Source organism: Daphnia magna, linkage group LG4 (genome assembly GCF_020631705.1).
Source record: "Daphnia magna isolate NIES linkage group LG4, ASM2063170v1.1, whole genome shotgun sequence".
Taxonomy (NCBI): domain Eukaryota; kingdom Metazoa; phylum Arthropoda; class Branchiopoda; order Diplostraca; family Daphniidae; genus Daphnia; species Daphnia magna.
The window spans coordinates 5,131,587-5,149,429 of record NC_059185.1 but is presented as its reverse complement, the minus strand read 5'-3'; the positions used below and the strand labels follow the sequence as shown (position 1 = coordinate 5,149,429).

Sequence of the window (17,843 nt, the reverse complement as noted above, 5' to 3'; positions counted from 1 at the left end):
ATTTTTAAAAAAATCCCGGGCTATCGGGTCATAAAAATCGCAAAAGGGAGTTTTTTTAATACTTTAGTGGGTACTGCTTTATGAACAGTTTCTTTATTTAAAAATCAATGAAGCCTGTCAAACTCAAATTTGTTAAACATTGCTTAGAGAAGTTTTAGATGACAAGTAACTTCATCAATAGCTTCTGTAATGGCTGGTCCAATGGCTAAAACAGTCTTTGATCCTGGAGCTATTTGAGTTCTTCCAGCATCTCTCACAACAGATGTTAACAGACCTTTACTTCTTGAGATTGTTGCTAGGGACAGTAGCTCTTCCTCTGAATCAACCTTTACCACAACTTTGGGTTGGCCAAAGTTTTCCCACCATTTTAACATTTCAGGATCTTTGTGTAGAATTTGCTTGTAAGCAGCCACTGCAGCATGGGAACACTAGAGTAAGTATACACAGAAACCATTTTAACAAAACAGTCGCTGTTAACTTTATCTATTTAAATTAACCTGAGCAGCAATTTTCCCTTTCCCCATTTTCAGGTCATTTCTAACAACCAGAAGTAGTTTGTATGTTTGTCCATGATTGTTAATAGGACCTCCATAAGTCAACTCATCATCCTATGTAAAGTGGTCGAGGCAAAATTTCACAACACATAATTTTTGCTTTTATTTAAAAAATGTACTTCATTTTTTGGCAGGGTGGTTGGAGCATCATTGGCTAACAACCTGTAAATCAGTGCAGATGAAATTATACCACAAGACAGTCCAGCCAAGAACGAGGGATTTACAAAATCTTCTAACAGTCCAATCATCCTGATTTCTGACTGACTCCGAACCAAGCTAGATTTTTCGTGCTGTACTTTTTAAATTTGCAGTCTTAACAGGTACAAACCATAACCACGTCACAATGCAGCAAAAGGCCTGCTAAATCTAACGTGTTAAACTAAGTCTAACGTGTTTGACCGTAAAGAAATTTTGAATCTAAGTACTACGTATCGAACGGCGAAGGGCGAACTGTGGAACATGTGGAAATGGGAGGAGTTATAAGTGCAAAGATAAGACATGGGAAAATTACTGCGTAAAGTGTGGGAGTTCACCCTTGAGCTTGAGACTTGACTCGATATAAATTACCAGTGTTCTGTCGAATAAGGAAAATCTTGATTCGTTTTGTAAACGAATACGAATAAGCAGTACAAACGAATACAAACAACGAATAAAAAAGACGGTTTATTCGCGAATACGAATAATATTCGAATAACGAATAAATTTTCGAATAAAATATCCAGTGTTCTATCGAATAAAACTTTCGAATAAAATTTCGAATAGAATAACGCAAAAATTCGAATATTTATTCGTTATTCGTCGAATAAAAATTTTCCTTATTCGTATTCGTTATTCTTACTCGTTGTAACTCCAAATTGTATCATTTCGAATACAGTTTCGAATAGGTAATTTTATTTTTGTTCGGCAAAAAATGTAATTTTGGATTGCTGTTTTGTACAAATATTTTCTATTTCTAATGGCCTTAATTCCATTTTTATTCGAAAATTTATTCGTTATTCGTTATTCGAATATTGTTCGTAATGGCGAATAAAACGTCCTTTTCATTCGTTATTCGTATTCCTTTGTACTGCTTATTCGTATTCGTTTACAAAACGAATCAAGTTTTTCCTTATTCGACAGAACACTGCCTAAAATGCATAACATAAGGACTAAAGCAGAGTCATAGAACCCTGGTTGGTTCAGGCTGAGAGGAATCCCTATACCGCGTTTCGTTGGTCTGAATGTCTAAAATTTCGACAGTTTTGGGGCGGAGCAAAGTGGTGGAAACTAGAATCAGAGTCATCTATCGAGAGAAACTGAATTATTCAACGGCCATTTCAGTGTTTCTATTCGAGCTTTAATTTTTCTGGTATCGTCTGCTCTGTTCGTTTCCTTTATCACTGTTGTGATTGGCTGTTGAAGTTTTCAAACGTATTTCCTGATTGGTGCACTTATCACACACCCGCTGAAGGCTCTGACTGCTATTTCCGAAATTAGGCACAACGACAGACGATTCCCCCCATGTCGTGAACCAACCAGGGTTCTATCTGACTAAAGTTATCAGTCGTCTTTAATCTATCGACTGCTGAGAGGGAAAATAGCCATAGTTAGCGCTCGGCCCCGCGCCAATCGGGGAGCTTTTTTTTCGATACGGTGCGGTGATAATCTTAATCGGGGTCCGGTGCTCGGTGCGGTGATATCGGTGATCGTTGCCTTCCCCGATTATCAATGAATAGTGATCTAAATTGGCAGTTGCCCTGCGGCCAACAAGAACAAAATGTGACCCTAGTCACGTGATTCTCGTTGGCCTATCAGAACGCAAGGTCACTGGTAAGACTAACCCCCTATGGCTGAAGCGGCGCTATCGGTGCAGCACCGATTATAGCACCGTTCCGCACTGAAAAAAGAAATCCCCGCACCGAACTTCCCCGATTCATTTTTATCGGGGAAGCTTAGCGGTGTCCCCGATTAGAATGTGATCGGGGCCGAGCCCTAGCCATAGTGGAGTAACCAGGGGTCTATGACTCTGGTTTAGGTAATTGCAGAAATGTGAAAGCGTAAAGAAGTACCATAAACAAATCCTAAAGGGCAGCAAAGGTAAGTTTTAAAATCAGGCTAAACGGTCAACAAAAAGAATGCGATCAGAGTTTGTGAACTGGTTTGCGATTTTTTTCATACAATCCTGGTTGGGCTTTAAAAAAAAACAGTGCATCGTGCACCGAAAAACCTGCAGACCTGCACTACACAATCGCAACAACCCAATTAGGGCTCGGCCCCGATTACCCGAGAACCAGCTTACTACCGGAAGATACTGGCGCTAAGAAGAAAAAAAAAACACTTAAGAAAGCAAATTTTATGTGTGTCGTGCCAGTACATTCCAGTAGTGAGCTGGTTCTTGAGTAATCGGAGCCGAGCCCTAAACCCAATCGCTTCAAAAGATGACCCGATCAACGCGGGGCCGAGCCGTAATGGAAAGTTAGAACCCCGCAACTGAATCCACACTGTACCCATACTTCCCTCAGCTTATACAGTTTCCGTAAAAGCAGGTAAAAGTAAAAGACAGAATATACAAACCCGTCCATCAAAAGTGAAAAAGAAATTTAAAAAAAAGACAAAAAAAAACGCTGTTGCCAAACTAGGAAAATATGATCATCGGCTTGATTGTGTAAAGCAGAATGCCATCTAGCGATTTCATTATTCACTTGAATGAGCTACTTGGGCAAGCTACGGTTCCTGTCGGGTCAACACGAGTCTTTCCTCCGACTCAGTTCATTTAATTTCTTATTAAGGGCGAATCAAATAATCCACCACGGGTAAGTTACCATAAACAATACATTTTTAATGAGCAATGCACCATGAAGAGGTAATTCGACGATGAAAGGCCCTCATAATGTGCTATGTGTATGGAACCAACCATGCTTCTTTATCATGCCACATGTGCTTCTCCTTTGATTGAGTACCACGTCAATTCTTTTTCCGTCATAGGAAACATGAAAGTACCACCGAATCAAGCTGAGGAACAAATTGTCAACAATTCTGTTGATGGCAATAATGCAGATTCTGATGATGGATTGAATGATGTCCCCCCTCATTCACCAAGTCGGGAAGGAGATTTTTCAGAATATATGTGGATGGAAAATGAAGAAGAATTTGAAGAACAAATAATGCAGCAATTAGAGGAAGAAGCACTTGTACAACAATGTATTGATGATGTTTGTGCTGAAATGGATGCTTACATTGCTTCTATTGGCAATGAAACTACCAATCAAAATGGAAATGCTACACACAATGGTTCAGCAGAAGATGCTCTCACTCAAGAGCTCCAAAATCTTGCTGTTGATGATAATGCTGCACAGGTACAAAATAGTAACATTACATAATAGGAAGATACAAAATTTTCACATTCTAAAAATTTTGTTTTCAATAGTCAAGCAAACTTAACCCTGATGCAGCAGAATTTGTTCCACGATTCGGGTCTTCAGTTCCATCTGTTGTGAGCAAGGAAGATAAACTATAAGTCATTTTGTGATTGCATATTACAGGTTTTCCTTGCAAGAACTTGGCTACTGGCTTATAGCAACTGTGCATAATGGAATCTCAACAGTGTATTTTGATGCAAGGTGTATGGCTTAATTATTCTAAGTTGTATGAGGTGACCAGCTTATGTTGTTAGCAATGTGAATATCATAGCTTTTTTGAATTTTGGTGCCTTGATTTTTGTTTTTGATCTTATCTGCTTTTCTCACAATTTCCAGGGTTGGGGTTGATGTTATGATTATATTGGGCATTTTTCCCCATCTTTAGGTATCTCTGTATCCCTTATTTCTAGGTTGTTGTGTACCTTAACTCTTTTATTGGAGCCATTTCGACTTACTCTTGAAGGAACTACTCTTTGACATTCGTTTCCTATTGTATCGAATTGAACTTTTCCGCGTGTAAATAAATTGTAAATTAAAACCATACTACATTTTCTGTTTCTTGGGAAGATTTAACCTAATGTATTAAATACGAGAACATGTCACAAGCGGGCGACACTTCCCACTAAACCAACACAGTTTTTTCTGGATAAATATGTTGGAAAAAAAAATCAAACTAAAATGACTTTACCGTTCCTCTACATGTTTTAGACTTTTCTATAATTTTCAGTTTATTTACTTTAAATAACAACTTTTAACTTTAGTTGGTGTTGAACCAGTTTCAAAATTTGTGTATAAAAATACCAAATCTCTCTCACAGAGTAACAGCGGTAGTCGTGTTTAATATTTTGCTGGCATTATTTATCGACAGTATATAGACAACCACCCAAGCCACGGCAGCGAATAATTTCACTTCATAACGAGTTTAGCCAATGCGACTAAGGGAAATTTATCGAAATAAAAGGAACAAATTTGAGGCGCCGGTAAACCAGTGTTTAACAACTGGTAGTTGCAAACTATGGCCACAAGTGACGCTGGACTCGATATTAGCTTTTTCAGACCAGACGTAATTTCCCAAAACGTCAGACAGTGAACAGTTTGAGCCTTCTTTATCTAGTGGGCGCAGTTGTACATGCCCAATCCCCTATGGCAACTGTACTGTACAGTAGAAAAACAGGCAGAGAACCATCTATGTATGTTGCCTACTGTACTCGTTTTGTTCATTGAAACATTGCTTTACTATTTACAGTTTCGAATCCGGAAGAGGGAGTAGTTTGAAGATGGAAAATTACGTGGGTTTTTGAAGAAGCAGAGAAAAGCTTTTCTTCTTTGAATTTGGAGAGTTTCTCATAAACAATGATAGGCATGTTGTAAACAAACTAACAGAAGAAAGTTCAGAAAATGAGACTAAATGCGACAGGCTCAAATCATACTGTGAGTAAATATGTGCTTCAGCGAGAGCTCGGAAACAAATTTCCATTGGGCTTTCAAGACAAATTCCGGAAAAGGATATACATATCATTCTCCAATGATCCAAAGCATGGATTTTGGGATCAGTCAACAAGCGGAAAATCAGGAAACAGTGGCCAGCATGGTGGAGTCTTCAATCTTGTAAAGTCCAATAAAAATAATATAGTAGTCAAACATTTTAACCATTTTTATTTTATTATTTCGTTCTTTTTTTATAATTTCATTTGAAGGAGTATTCACCTGATGGGTTAGTTATTTGAGAAAAAAATCTTTTGTTGGCTGATTTTCAAGTATGATTTCTGAAATTTTCCTTTTAGATCCATCCTCATTGCAGCCTGTGAACAAAAGAGTTTCATAGTGTTGGATCCAATAACAAGAAGAGATGTCCATAATGTATATAATTCACATTCAGACTGTGTGAACTGTGTCAAGTATAATCATGACTTAGAACAAAAACACATTTACATGGAAGATAATAGTCTTTTTCTTATAGGTTTCTTGATTGCCGGACTTTTGCTACTTGTTCTGATGACACAACAGTTGCATTATGGGATATCAGAAATTTGAAGCAAAAAATGAGAACCTTAAGAGGTCATTCCAACTGGGTGAAAAATATTGAATTTGTCAGAGAAGAAGGTTTGTTGGTAACTTCTGGTTTTGATGGCTGTGTTTTTACTTGGGATATCAACAGTTACACAGAGCAAGGTACCTTTTTAATTGGTATTTAACTGATCAAATAGAATATTAATGTGTCAAGTTATACAACAGGATTTATGAGCCAACGGGTTTTTCACACAAACGGCCTGATGAGAATGAGATTGACTCCTGATAACACCAAAATGATCTTGTGTACTGCTGGCGGATACATCATGATTATTCACAATTTAGATTTTGCAACTTTGAATCAAGACCTTGCTGGGTTTAAACCGAACATGTACCGGCTGATGCAAATCAGCCAGACGCCTATATCCTTGGCCACGAATTTTAGTCACCTATTCAGGTCAAAACGAAATCGTATAGAGTTGATTTCTGATTGGCCTGCAGGAAACGAAGCCGAAGTCATTTCTTCATTACATGTACACCCACAAGGATGGTGTGTCGTCAGTCGAAATACCAGCAACTTGGATAAATCTGAGTGGACTTGCGTCCATGACATTCAAGATATGTCTCTGGACTCGCCTGCCATTTCCCGAAAGCGACCTAGGGTTGAAAACGAAGAAAGTCAGCCATCCACTTCGTATCCCGTTACGTCGTCTTCTAGCGGCTCTTCTTCAGATCAGAGTGATGAAGAAACTCATCATCCGAGAGCAGCGACAACGAATATATCTCCAGGACCACAGGTAAAAGGGTATAGCTGCCTTGTTTTATAAAAAAAAATTGACGGAATCCGCTGGTTTGTAGGTAGAAGTTCGAATAACGGCTCCGTTACAATGGGGTACTCGGACTGGAGAAGCGGCTGGCTTCCATCTTCGTCTTGACTCTGATAGAGTCTCTGTCGAGAACGAGTCGATAGATAACCTAGAGGTCCGAATTCCAAGTGAGGAAGTGCTAGAGGCATTGGAAACTATTCGTCGTGCGCAGTCGGGGGAAGATGAAAACCATACCTCTGAATTTCGAATTCGTCATCGTATGTTTCGCAGGTATTGCCTTTTTTAAATATTATTTAACTTAGATTTATGTATTCAAGCTACAATTCTTGACTAGGAATTCTACTCCGCTACCCGCACGCCTTGGACAGTTGAATAACAATGCATCCAGCAGCGATGGAATACCATCTAGTTCATTGCTTGTAACAGACCAGCGTGATAGGTCCTCGAGAGAGGATGTGGCTTGGGAGGATTCAGAAAATCCAAATATAACAGCACATTTTGTTCGGGCTGTGGCTGATTTGGCTGCTCGTTCTGTCCATCTCCTTGACCCATTCCGTTTACGGTCTCGCCATGATATCCGGCGGCATCCGCCATCCTTGACTTATGATGCCGAAAGTAGAGGGGATTTTGAGATGGACATCCATTCCAACCTCAATCGAATCACATATTTTGTTGAAGTAACATCTTTATTTCTTTTGCTCTCGTTATGACCCTTTATACGATTAACTGTATTTTGTTTGTTCTCGTGATTAGGAGCCAAATGTAGGAAGAGGATACATAAAAGAATTGTGTTTTTCACCTGACGGCCGCGTTATTGCGAGCCCATATAGCAACGGTGTTCGCCTCCTTACCTTCAATCCCCAATGTGCAGACATGTCTTACAGCTTGTCCCCTTCTGCCATTAGGGGTACGCGTTCAAATGGAAATGAAAAAGAACCACCGCATACATTGCACTCATTGACAACTAACAAGGGTCACTCCGATGTTGTTGTAACGACAAAGTTTAGCCCTACCCATCCACTTTTTGTCTCAGGTTGTCTTGGCGGGAAAATTGTTTGGCACCAACCTGTTCTTTAGCCGTGTTGGTTTTTTCGTGTGCCGAGTCCATCAGTGTGAATCTCAACAACTCCTCGTTTAAAACTCAACTCAATAATGTTCCTCTCAAAGTGCGACAGTTGGTGGAGTGTTTTGGTTTTGCCATCAAAAAAATATACGCAGCCCTTCAATATCTGTACATAATCCTATGCTGGAATTTTAAAAATATAATGAAATAATATGTTGCTTTCCACGAATCGATTTTGGATAGCGTCCAATGCAATTTTTTTTTTTTTATCGTTAGAATGTTTCCTTGCAGACTCCGCCCTACGCATAAATAGCTTCTCACTTGGACTACCAAGTACCAACTCGTAATCTCTGTCAGCAATGTCCGACTATAACTGGATAGCGATCAAGGTTGGACTGTTAGTTAGAAATGCTTGACATCGCATGTGGGTTAAGGTACCTCGTAGCCATAAAAAGACCTTCGTGACTTGGTTTGAGAAATGAAGTAAGATAGACTTAATGTGGTATTTCCGGTCCAAAAATGCCGTTTGGTCATCCAGTTTTTGAAAAAAAGTTTAGAATATATTCTTGATCGGTCTGTATGCAATTGAAAGATTTAGAAATCGTAAAAAGGTTGAAAATAATATAAAGCTATTCAAGGCGGTTAGCAAACTGTAATACGAGAAGTTCCAAACATTTGTATACTCCGAATTTTTGTTGCCATACCTAACCGTAGGGGGAGAAAGTGGCACGTTTACTATTTGGAACACCGACTGTTTTTTTGTTTTTTTCTACAGAAATGCGTGGCGCACCAGTCTGCTCCTCTGCTCACACAGTCGGTATCCGTCTGGCGAAGGCGTCGTATGCCTACCGTTCACCTGTGACGATTAGGCACCCATCAGTTGCGATCGTATTCTTTCCTCCACGCCGAACCGGCTATCTTGGCAGAAATTTTATTGCTCATATGGATACTCATAAAATGTTGTGGTCCAGCTTTAGCAATGGGCATTTGTCATGTTACTGATAAAATGATCAGTGTAGGTTATTTTCGTGTCGTATGAAACCTTCATCAGAGCAGCAAGTGGTTACCGAAGCAAGCCAAGGAATTGTTAGACGCTAGTGATTTATACAACTGGATTTGTCTTTTAAATTTGAGACAGCAGAAGCAATCCTAGTGAGTAGTTCGAGAAGCATTCGATCCATTCATTGTTCAATCCTCTTGTTTTTTTTGTTTGTTTTTTTTTTTTATTGTGACCATTCTCCGCGCGGTGTTTGAAAAAGTGAAATTACCGTATAGTATTTTTGTGTAGTTGTTGAAGCTCATAACTCAAAAACGAAATGTCTGATACTGGAGAATCATTGGTTGTAATTGGAGGAATTGAAGGGTAATAAGTTTTTTTTTATCAACTGCGCCCAAATTTCTATCACGATTTTATTCGATATTATAGTGGAGGTGGTCATTCAGTGGCGGTGCTATTTGACAGCAAAGGTAACAAACTGGTCGAACTACAAGGACCTTGTACAAATCACTGGGTAATTATTGTCATTCCAGTTATTATGTATCATTTATTTGAAGTATTATACAAAATGCCAACTTGGGACACATTCTATAGTTGATTGGAATGGATGAATGCCAAAATAGGGTTCATGCTATGATCCAAGAAGGAAAAAAGAAAGCTGGATTACCTGAAGACTTGTCCTTGAAGGCCTTAGTATGGTTTCTAACCTCATAAATGAAGGAGTTGAAGTTTACCAATATAAATATTTTTGTGTCAGGGACTCTCTTTGAGTGGCTGTGAAGATGATGCTACAAATGAAGAACTAAAACAAGGATTCATGAAAAAATTTCCTTCCCTTAGTCTGAGCTACTATGTTTGTAGTGACACAATGGGATCTATTGCCACTGCGAGTGAAAATGGTGGTCTAGTGATAATTTCTGGAACTGGTTCAAACTCATTTCTATTGAATCCTGATGGATCAACAGCAAGATGTGGAGGATGGGGCTACCTCTTGGGTGATGAAGGAAGTGGTAAGCACCATCTACTGTGCTTTTATCTGCATTGATGAATACCAATGGTAGCATTCATTTTCTAGCTTTTTGGGTTGCTGACCAGGCAATCAAAATCTTCATTGATGAAGAAGACAATAGACGCTGTCCTCCTCACGATACTACATACATCAGAAAAGCCATTTTTGAGCACTTCAAAATCACTGACAGGTAACTTTTTTTATTTTTAATATAGGCTGAACTTTGTAGTGCCATAAGTAAATCCCTTTTCTTGCTTTTGCGCTTCCACCATTGGTAGAAGTTACGAATGTGTTGCAAGCACAAGCAACGTTAATCTTGGTTATTTGATGGGTTTTTTCCCACTTGACACGGTTTACTTTTTTTTAGATTTGGACTACTAGAGCATTGTTACACCAACTTTAGCAAAGCTGTTTACGCTGGGCTATGTGCAAGATTAGCCACTGGCGCTCACGCTGGAGATGCTTTATGTCTTCATATATTCCACGAGGCTGGACGATCTCTTGGAGAGTACGTTGGCGCTTTACTCCCGTCAATCAGCAAAGTAATAAAATTTTTTATTTCTTACGGTGTAGTTGTGTCTCATGTCATGGATCACTTTCACAGGAACTCCTTAATGAACCAAATGGGTTACCCATAATATGCGTTGGTGCCGTCTGGAACAGTTTTGACCTGATGGAGAAAGGTTTTACTGAAGGTGCAAATACCCAACCCGGCCCAAGAAAATGCCCCAATGCCCTAGAACGTTTCAGTTTGCTGCAATTGCAAACAACACTGGCTGTCGGGGCAGCCTATATGGGGGCTAAATTTGCCAAAATTGACTTTCCACGAGAGTATGGCCGTAATTCTAAAGTTTTCTTTTCGAAAACTACATAAGAGGATGTCCATTTAGTATAAGCTCTGGTTTTATACAACCCTTCTAATATGTTATAGCAACAGTGAAAATTAGTAAGCCTTTACAATGCAAACTGTGCGTTACATGTTTTAGCAGATGTCCTGTCTGGCGTAGTCTAAAAGTAATTAAAATTTCTCTAGGAGATAATGGGACTGATTAAAAAAATCAATTTTTTGAGTTTTTAAATTTTAATAGGGAATGCTATCACATATATTTAACGATCATGTTTCAATTTGTTGTTGATGGTTTGAGAGCAATAAATCAACGTTCAATACAAGTATTACAAAATCTTTCATTTTGTTGTATTTTTAACGTTTTCTCTGGACTCGAAAAACTTTGTTCTTCAAGAATTTTAAAATGGTTTTTCGTGTTATCCGAGAACGAAAGGAACGCTTCCAGACATCTGAATGAGTGTTTTAAAATTGAAGTTATGGAAATACACTAGGTAAAGTTTTGTTCAATCCAAACGAAATTATATTTGGTTTCTTGAGGCACCACAAAAAGGGCTGATACAAAACAATATTCAGTCTTACTCCAATTATATGGACCTCATTAGAATAAGCTTATATAATTTTTTTTTGGTACCAAAATTAGAAAATTCGCAATTTCTACACGCGCAACTCGCAAACAGTGGAATGGGCGCCCATCAGGCTAGCGTTTCCTCACACCGAATTTATGATAAATAAATATACTGTAAGTGTACCTTATAACGTTTTTTTTTTTCTTTTTTGTTTTTTTCGTTAACATATATATCTACTTGCACGTTACATATTAGATAAACCGAGAGACGTTGCTGACATACTGTACAACCTAACCTAACCCCATTATTGCCACACAATATATAGCTATGTAAATTCACGGTTTCCATTCGTTGCGGCCAAGTTTTTTATTGGCAGTATTTTTGACCAGGTGAGACGTAAACATAAACCCGGATTGAAGCGATTCTCTCCAGAATGTTTACCGCAATCCTTTTCTGCGCTTTATGTCTTGAATCATTAGCGTAAATTCCAACCTGCAATTCAACAAATAACAAGTTTAGAGTACTATCTCATTTAGGCGGCATGGCAAACGACAACAAACTATAACAGAGAGGTGACACAAAAAAAGGCAAGTGACAGGAGATCATAAAGAGCCAAACGGAATGCGTGCAAAGAAGCCACATTTTCATGCAGATTGCACGTGCTAAACGTACTGCGACTAATACCTGAAAGTTATTATCCATTGCCTAAACTCTCTTTCAGCATGTCGTACCTTGGAAAAGGAGGAGCCAGCAGGTTAAAAGATTATTTCATTTTGGTTAAATCTCGTATCTCTTTCATGTTAGCTATCGTGTTAAAGGGGTCAGGGTTGTTAGGTACCGCTATACGATACGAAAACTATACTTACTGCTTGACTCGATCGGGAATGCAAACATGATCCATGGGTAGTTCAGCGGAGAGTGACGGTAAGTTAGGTATGTACACAATCTTACGGCTAAACTTGGTGCTGTAAAAAATGAGAATGAAATAAAATAAAAAAAGAAAAATTCAGCTATTGAAACGCAAATTACAGCCAGTTTGCATTGATACGAAACCTGATAAACGGTCGGCACATTAGTACAGCTGCCTTGAGCCAGAGCGTTGGATGAACTAAATAGAGTCGCTTAAGATTCTTTCTCAGTCTCCGATCGATCATCTGATAGCAGTTTTTCACCCAAGAAAACCGTGGAATGCAACTTTTAGGGGTGGCGCCGTGAAAGTAGATGAGTACGTAATCCTCGGCTACCAGCTGATCAAGTGTAGTCAGCACGTACCTGTTTTTCAAAGTAAACAAAAATAATAATAATAATTAATTAAAAATTAATAAAGTGATTTGAATAAACTTGAAAACAAAAATGTGGCAAAAAAAAAAAAGAAATTTCCTATTATTTTAACATAATTACTAACAAAAAAAGGTGTTCCATGACGTAGTCATAATCGACGCGACTCCGATCAGGCAAAAAACAAGCGCTAAACACAATGACAGCTGTTTGGCAATCGTTGCCTTGGTAACCACCATGCGAAAGTACCTATACACATAAACCAATCAATCATCACAAAAGCGTTACATTTTAGTGGATCAATAAAATGCAACAATATTACCTTTTTGTAAGGTTCAATAACCTTCAGATCAATTTTACGTTCCAATCCCATTATTACTACAGATCGCCAATTACGTTCTTCATCCTTTTCTTCTTGAGCCGAAGTCTCAGGTATTAAGTCAGGCTTCGTCCTAGAGCTGTCCATTCCTGTAATAAAGATTAATTGAAGCTTCAAATTGCAATCCAATCATTTATACTGAACATCTTACGCTCGTTTAGGGAAGATTGCAACCCTTCGGAGTTGCGAATGCCCTCTGGACTAAGATCCCAGCCATCGATGGGTGACGAGAAAAGCGAATCCGATCCTGATGCGGCATCTGGTTGGCCACCGTCTTCGCAGACTAGGACATTTTCTTCTTCGATGACTGGACATACGGCGTTAAGATTGATGTCGTCGTCTGAATCGTCGTCCATACGGGCACTGTCATCAGTCGCTGATAATCTTTTTTTGATTTTGGCTGTTTCACGTCGATCAGGATTTCCTGTGAACCATAAATGAATGATCAAATGAGACACTAGTGCTTTAAAGCTCTTCTAATTACAAAGTCATTTTAAAGATACTAGCACAAAGTTACTGTTTTTAGCATTTAACTTGGAATTCAAGCGTGCTAAAAAAAAAAGAAAATGAAGAACTAATGAATAAACAGAATCATCGTAAAGTGTTACTACTGATATCTTGGGAGTCGATCAGATCGGGAGGTGCACTACTGACTGCTGCAGAAGAGACTTGTACAGATGCCACTTTGTTCTTGGCCAGTGGATCAACAGCCTCGGGCGTCCTGCGTTCAGTCAATGCCATCAGTATATCCCGACTGATGACTTCACTATAACGGTGGCTATTGCTGACGATTTCTTCCACTTCCGCCGTAGACAGAAGATCTTGCAATGTCGAGCCTAACGTGTAAATGTCTCTGACTTTCTCGGAATTCAAGCAATCCATGATTTTCAAGAGCGTTGCCTCATCTAGCGGAGCCATTTCTGCCAAACTGCCATTATCAATAGGCATCTCAGCTGGTAATTCACTTGTTTCCTTGTCAACATCTCCGTTTGCAAATGGCATTAAGATGCAATCATGATCTTGTTGTTCAGACATGAACATCGTATCATTGGCCAAATCCAATTCAGCGAATGTACCATTTGGTGTAGACGTGAACTTGGCGGGGCTTGTTTCTGATTGATCAGAATAGAGGCTGTCGTTGATAAAATCCTGCGGTTGAGGCACAATTTTACGTCGTATACTGCCATGCCGGTTAAGTTGACCAGATTTCACAATCCCTTCAATCCTGTCAGCGTCAGGAACACGTATGTCAACTGCCTTGATTTTCCGCATAAAGCTCCGTCGGGTTGACATGCTATTCTGGTGTGTCATGGGAAGATGGAAATCTTCAAAATATTCTTCCGTATCGCTGACATTAGCGGAATCGGAAGATTCTTCCTCTACGAAACAAGAGTCATGCAAAAAAAAAAAAAAAAGCCAACAAAATGAAAAACAAAAATAAACAAAGGATCAATCTACATGAACTAAAAAATAAAAGCCATTCCAATTAGTCAAATTGCAGCGCCGATATAATAAAATGAAAACAAAAGCGCAGAAAAACGAATCGTATTTGGTAGACTTAAACTAAATATTCGTTTACTGTTGTTCCGATATTCTGTTTGTCAGAGAATGTCCAATCGATTGTGGCGAAACCAAAAACAAAAACAAGCCACGATAAACAAATGAGATAAAACATTCACAGTTAGGCGAGAGGTTATTCTAACCTTTTTTTAAGCGTACGCTGTTGTTAGTGTCAATGACAGCGCGAAGAGATTCTTCGTCTTCCGAATCCGTGACTGGTTCTATTTGAAAACGAAAATATGTTTACAAGACCTTAAATGAAGATGAATGTACTCAATCTACTGAGTTTCTAATAAAATAAACGCTATGAAACGAAGCGGGATTGTACCATTGTGCTCGGGTCGATGATCTTCAGGCGAATGGCTCAACTCATCATCGTCTGCTACGCGATATTTCATCATGGCGCTGGGGCTGCTAGGAAAATCCACTAAAGAAAATAAAAGCACAATTGTTATCGCATCCGCCGTCAAACAACAGTTACGCACGAGTCAATCGGGTTGTCAAGTGCCATAGAGTAAGCAACGATAAACAGATTTTTCTTCACAAAAAAACATATACGTATACCGAGGAAATTTTCGAATTAAGAAGAGGATGTGTTGATAGAAACTTAAGTTTTCAAGTGCTCACACTGACCAGTTTCTGGCAAATAGTGATCTGGATGAGGTAGCTCCAAATCCAGTCCAAAGTGGTTGGCTTGCTTGTCCTCTTGCTCCGCCCTGTTTTCCTCGTGATTCTTTTGCCTCGAATCAAGACAAGACACTTCTAATTTGGCCGACTCGCCTACCAGATTCGACTTCTTTTCCGCCTGCTTATCAAAGTGAACACTGTTATAATCCTCGCGATACTGAAATGGTTCCACATAGACGGTCTATATACTGCCTTATCTCTCTTTATCGTATCCTGGACATTACAAAGGGAGGAACTGCGCAGCCTGTATCTTTCAATAACCGCACGCACAATGGGAGGTCTATGAACGTTACATGGGATCGACGGTACTGAAAAAGGGGAAATGAAAAATGCGGTGAACGAAGCGGAAGAAAATGAAGGAAGCAGGTATGGTAAGTGTCGAAAAAGGGAGAAAGAAGAAATGAAAAGAAAAAAAGAACAAAGCCTGGAGAAAAGAGTACGGCAATTTCTACTACTATGGAGAACGAACGACATGATTTTTACCAAAATTCCCTTTCCCCCTTTGGCTTGTGAACGAACGACGCGCACCGGACATGCATTTCAAGTTCAAAACGGCCTTGGACAAATAGAGTATGAAAATACACAAAACGACAACCCAACGCTAACCCCCAACCAGTTATGAATAATTGGATGGACGGCGATTTCAAGCCACAACAGGATTATAATATCGATTTGGTTTCTTCAGCCACTGATTCTGGAAAGTTCCGATACATTAGGATATTGAATTACAAATGAAAAGGAGAAAACTGAATCTATTTGGAACAAATTTTAGCAATTCCAACCGACAAATAGGTATCCCCATTGAAACATTCATATGGTATCAAGATAAGGTTAGAGTACCATAAGTGTTAGCCTTTGCTATTTATTTCGTGTCTAATCGATCAGAAAAGGATTATTGGAGAAGGTCACGCGCAGTCCCTGGACCGAGTAGATCGTTAAACAATCGTAAAGCAACGCAGGTTTTTTCTTGTTTGAAACGACATGCTCAACCACCGGTAACGTTACAGCACGTATCTCAATTGCCACCCTCTAGAACTTTTTGTGAATTCGTGTGTGAAAATGTAACAACCGCAAATAGTCCAACAGACACTCACAAGAATAGCAGCAAACGCAATCACGGTAGAACAAGCATTCTAATGACCACCAGACAGAATTCGAAACGGTAAAATTTGTCTACAGTTTTGTTTAGTTCGTTTACGTTACCTGGTATGGATACGGAGTGATAGACTGTACATCCATTCCAACGTAGTTGTCCTGACTGTTGAGATGTCAAAGGACTATGGCGAACTCTAATCTGCCCGTGTCGATAATTTCTTTGTGGTTGTAACGTTCGATCCAGCAGCTCGCACCCTAGGCGTCGTACAGAGAAAAGAAATGAAAATGCGTCAACGACACGGGTTGATGATTCTGAACGCGTATTTAGAACGCATCACAACTAATAAGTACGTGGCTTCCTGTTCACTTCTGGGACGAATAATTTTTTTTTTTTTTTTTTTTCACAACTAGTCTCGGGCCAATGCAGTGTTAAATTTTCTAGCTTTGCCGAGTAACCTACGTTTTGGTTTTTTTCGTAAGTCAAGTTACGTTTTTCTCATGCTTACGGCCATTGTTCTTTTAGCGTGAAATGGGTTAAAGCAGCTTGATGAATTCCGAGAGGCATTTTTTTTGTGTATTTTTTCTGATTCCTTCTAGGGAAAAGGATTGTCCTGCTAGACTCGGTTCAAGGCAAGGCAAACTTTCCACTTAGTGGGCTACAACAAGAATAATATCTGGTGTTTTCCTTTTTTGTACAACCATCTTTTTCGGCAAGTGCAGACATGGGAAAGAGAGAGGCAGTGCAATCACGAAACAATATTCTCAACAGTGGACCGACTTTCCAATGTTATCAAATCTGATTTATTGGATAAGTGATCATTTGATTTTTGCGATAGAACTATTGTATAATCAACCGACAATTGCATGTCCTTCTATTTCGCAGTGTCACCAATGCTTAAAAAGTTGGTGACTAAAAATTATGCGTCTGCTTCATCAGCCATGTTTTGCTAGAGCTTCACACCGAGATCACACTGCGTTTCAGCACAATACGACGGCTGTTAGAAAGAAAAAAAGAAACACTTTCACTTACTTGCAGACTGCGTATAAATTCCTTTCACTGACGAGAGCACGATCAGTTTAATATTTGCTGTCCTCCAGCACCAGATTTAAAAACGCGTCAAAACAGTAACGAGTGGCACAGACCCGACCCACCACTCCGGCTCTATCCGACTGACTAAGAAAAACAGAATTTCAATGGGACGTAATACATACAGATGATGCGCGGGCCCTTCGGGGGAAAAGACCGGTGCACTTTTCCCCTCCGGGTATTTCTGTCGTTGTGCTAAAGGCAAAGATTGGTGACTGGATTGTTAAAACACACCTTTTGGCCTGATTATGATTGACCCATTAGAGCGTAGATTTTTGTTTGTTTTTTTTTTTTTATTTACGGGTGAATGGATTCCTGTCAATTGCTAGCGAACTCGTAGGAAGTTTCTAAGCATTTCATTTTCGACTCTGGTGCCACAGCTTTTAGTCCCAACCGGCCACTCGATCAATATACAACGGATCTCAGTGCGCATAAAGCTGGCGCAGGATGTGTGTGCATTCCCTCATGCCCATAGGCTATGCAGTC

General features: G+C 39.4%; 5 protein-coding genes across 12 annotated transcripts; 3 read left to right on the top strand and 2 right to left on the bottom strand.

Moving 5' to 3' along the window:
- Positions 1–74: 74 nt before the first annotated feature.
- LOC116920992 (peptidyl-tRNA hydrolase 2, mitochondrial) lies at positions 75–1,022 on the bottom strand. Its single transcript, XM_045173041.1, has 3 exons — positions 674–1,022; positions 498–608; positions 75–428 (listed from the first exon to the last, which is right to left on the bottom strand). The coding sequence occupies exons 1-3, from the start codon at positions 800–802 to the stop codon at positions 144–146; spliced, it is 525 nt and encodes a 174-aa protein (XP_045028976.1). The 5' UTR covers positions 803–1,022; the 3' UTR covers positions 75–143.
- Positions 1,023–3,188: 2,166 nt separating this feature from the next.
- On the top strand, positions 3,189–4,495 carry LOC123471523 (polyadenylate-binding protein-interacting protein 2-like). Its single transcript, XM_045173038.1, has 3 exons — positions 3,189–3,346; positions 3,519–3,889; positions 3,961–4,495. Exons 2-3 carry the CDS (start codon positions 3,524–3,526, stop codon positions 4,048–4,050), a joined length of 456 nt encoding a protein of 151 aa, XP_045028973.1. The 5' UTR covers positions 3,189–3,346; positions 3,519–3,523; the 3' UTR covers positions 4,051–4,495.
- A 536-nt stretch (positions 4,496–5,031) lies between these two features.
- LOC116920989 (DDB1- and CUL4-associated factor 10) lies at positions 5,032–8,081 on the top strand. The gene is made up of 9 exons (XM_032927179.2): positions 5,032–5,142; positions 5,199–5,560; positions 5,650–5,666; positions 5,737–5,850; positions 5,913–6,124; positions 6,188–6,759; positions 6,821–7,059; positions 7,124–7,466; positions 7,543–8,081. The coding sequence occupies exons 2-9, from the start codon at positions 5,351–5,353 to the stop codon at positions 7,864–7,866; spliced, it is 2,031 nt and encodes a 676-aa protein (XP_032783070.2). The 5' UTR covers positions 5,032–5,142; positions 5,199–5,350; the 3' UTR covers positions 7,867–8,081.
- A 598-nt stretch (positions 8,082–8,679) lies between these two features.
- On the top strand, positions 8,680–11,041 carry LOC116920991 (N-acetyl-D-glucosamine kinase). 2 transcript variants are annotated; one of them, XM_045173037.1, is made up of 8 exons: positions 8,680–9,004; positions 9,112–9,215; positions 9,279–9,363; positions 9,444–9,542; positions 9,607–9,859; positions 9,925–10,048; positions 10,226–10,400; positions 10,463–11,041. In XM_045173037.1, exons 2-8 carry the CDS (start codon positions 9,169–9,171, stop codon positions 10,730–10,732), a joined length of 1,053 nt encoding a protein of 350 aa, XP_045028972.1. In that variant the 5' UTR covers positions 8,680–9,004; positions 9,112–9,168; the 3' UTR covers positions 10,733–11,041. The 2 variants fall into 2 exon arrangements, with proteins under 2 accessions (XP_045028972.1, XP_032783072.1); XM_032927181.2 differs by having other exon boundaries at positions 8,681–9,004; positions 9,141–9,215.
- Positions 11,042–11,202: 161 nt separating this feature from the next.
- On the bottom strand, positions 11,203–17,444 carry LOC116920987 (protein prune homolog 2). Of its 7 annotated transcripts, XM_032927177.2 has the most exons (13): positions 17,301–17,444; positions 16,379–16,525; positions 15,122–15,296; positions 14,817–14,915; positions 14,632–14,709; positions 13,537–14,307; positions 13,080–13,352; positions 12,872–13,017; positions 12,677–12,798; positions 12,325–12,543; positions 12,138–12,236; positions 11,956–12,002; positions 11,203–11,763 (listed from the first exon to the last, which is right to left on the bottom strand). In XM_032927177.2, the coding sequence occupies exons 2-12, from the start codon at positions 16,412–16,414 to the stop codon at positions 11,966–11,968; spliced, it is 2,055 nt and encodes a 684-aa protein (XP_032783068.1). In that variant the 5' UTR covers positions 16,415–16,525; positions 17,301–17,444; the 3' UTR covers positions 11,203–11,763; positions 11,956–11,965. The 7 variants fall into 7 exon arrangements, with proteins under 7 accessions (XP_032783068.1, XP_032783067.1, XP_045028966.1 ...); XM_032927176.2 differs by lacking the exon at positions 11,956–12,002; XM_045173031.1 differs by lacking the exon at positions 11,956–12,002 and having other exon boundaries at positions 13,540–14,307.
- Positions 17,445–17,843: the final 399 nt, after the last annotated feature.

Bases quoted from the DNA above. Each gene is read 5' to 3' on its own strand.
- LOC116920992 (XM_045173041.1), bottom strand. From the start codon at position 802: ATGATTGGACTGTTAGAAGATTTTGTAAATCCCTCGTTCTTGGCTGGA. The intron at 609-673 runs GTACATTTTTTA...CACTTTACATAG, and splicing joins CCACCCTGCCAAAAAATGAA to GATGATGAGTTGACTTATGG. The intron at 429-497 runs GTTAATTTAAAT...TACTTACTCTAG, and splicing joins AAGGGAAAATTGCTGCTCAG to TGTTCCCATGCTGCAGTGGC.
- LOC123471523 (XM_045173038.1), top strand. From the start codon at position 3,524: ATGAAAGTACCACCGAATCAAGCTGAGGAACAAATTGTCAACAATTCT. The intron at 3,890-3,960 runs GTACAAAATAGT...TGTTTTCAATAG, and splicing joins TTGATGATAATGCTGCACAG to TCAAGCAAACTTAACCCTGA.
- LOC116920989 (XM_032927179.2), top strand. From the start codon at position 5,351: ATGAGACTAAATGCGACAGGCTCAAATCATACTGTGAGTAAATATGTG. The intron at 5,851-5,912 runs GTATAATCATGA...TTTTTCTTATAG, and splicing joins GACTGTGTGAACTGTGTCAA to GTTTCTTGATTGCCGGACTT. The intron at 6,760-6,820 runs GTAAAAGGGTAT...GCTGGTTTGTAG, and splicing joins ATATATCTCCAGGACCACAG to GTAGAAGTTCGAATAACGGC.
- LOC116920991 (XM_045173037.1), top strand. From the start codon at position 9,169: ATGTCTGATACTGGAGAATCATTGGTTGTAATTGGAGGAATTGAAGG. The intron at 9,364-9,443 runs GTAATTATTGTC...CACATTCTATAG, and splicing joins GACCTTGTACAAATCACTGG to TTGATTGGAATGGATGAATG. The intron at 9,543-9,606 runs GTATGGTTTCTA...TTTTTGTGTCAG, and splicing joins ACTTGTCCTTGAAGGCCTTA to GGACTCTCTTTGAGTGGCTG.
- LOC116920987 (XM_032927176.2), bottom strand. From the start codon at position 16,414: ATGGATGTACAGTCTATCACTCCGTATCCATACCAG. The intron at 14,916-15,121 runs GTCAGTGTGAGC...TATTTTCTTTAG, and splicing joins TCACTATTTGCCAGAAACTG to TGGATTTTCCTAGCAGCCCC. The intron at 14,308-14,631 runs GTTAGAATAACC...CTTGTTTCGTAG, and splicing joins CAGCGTACGCTTAAAAAAAG to AGGAAGAATCTTCCGATTCC.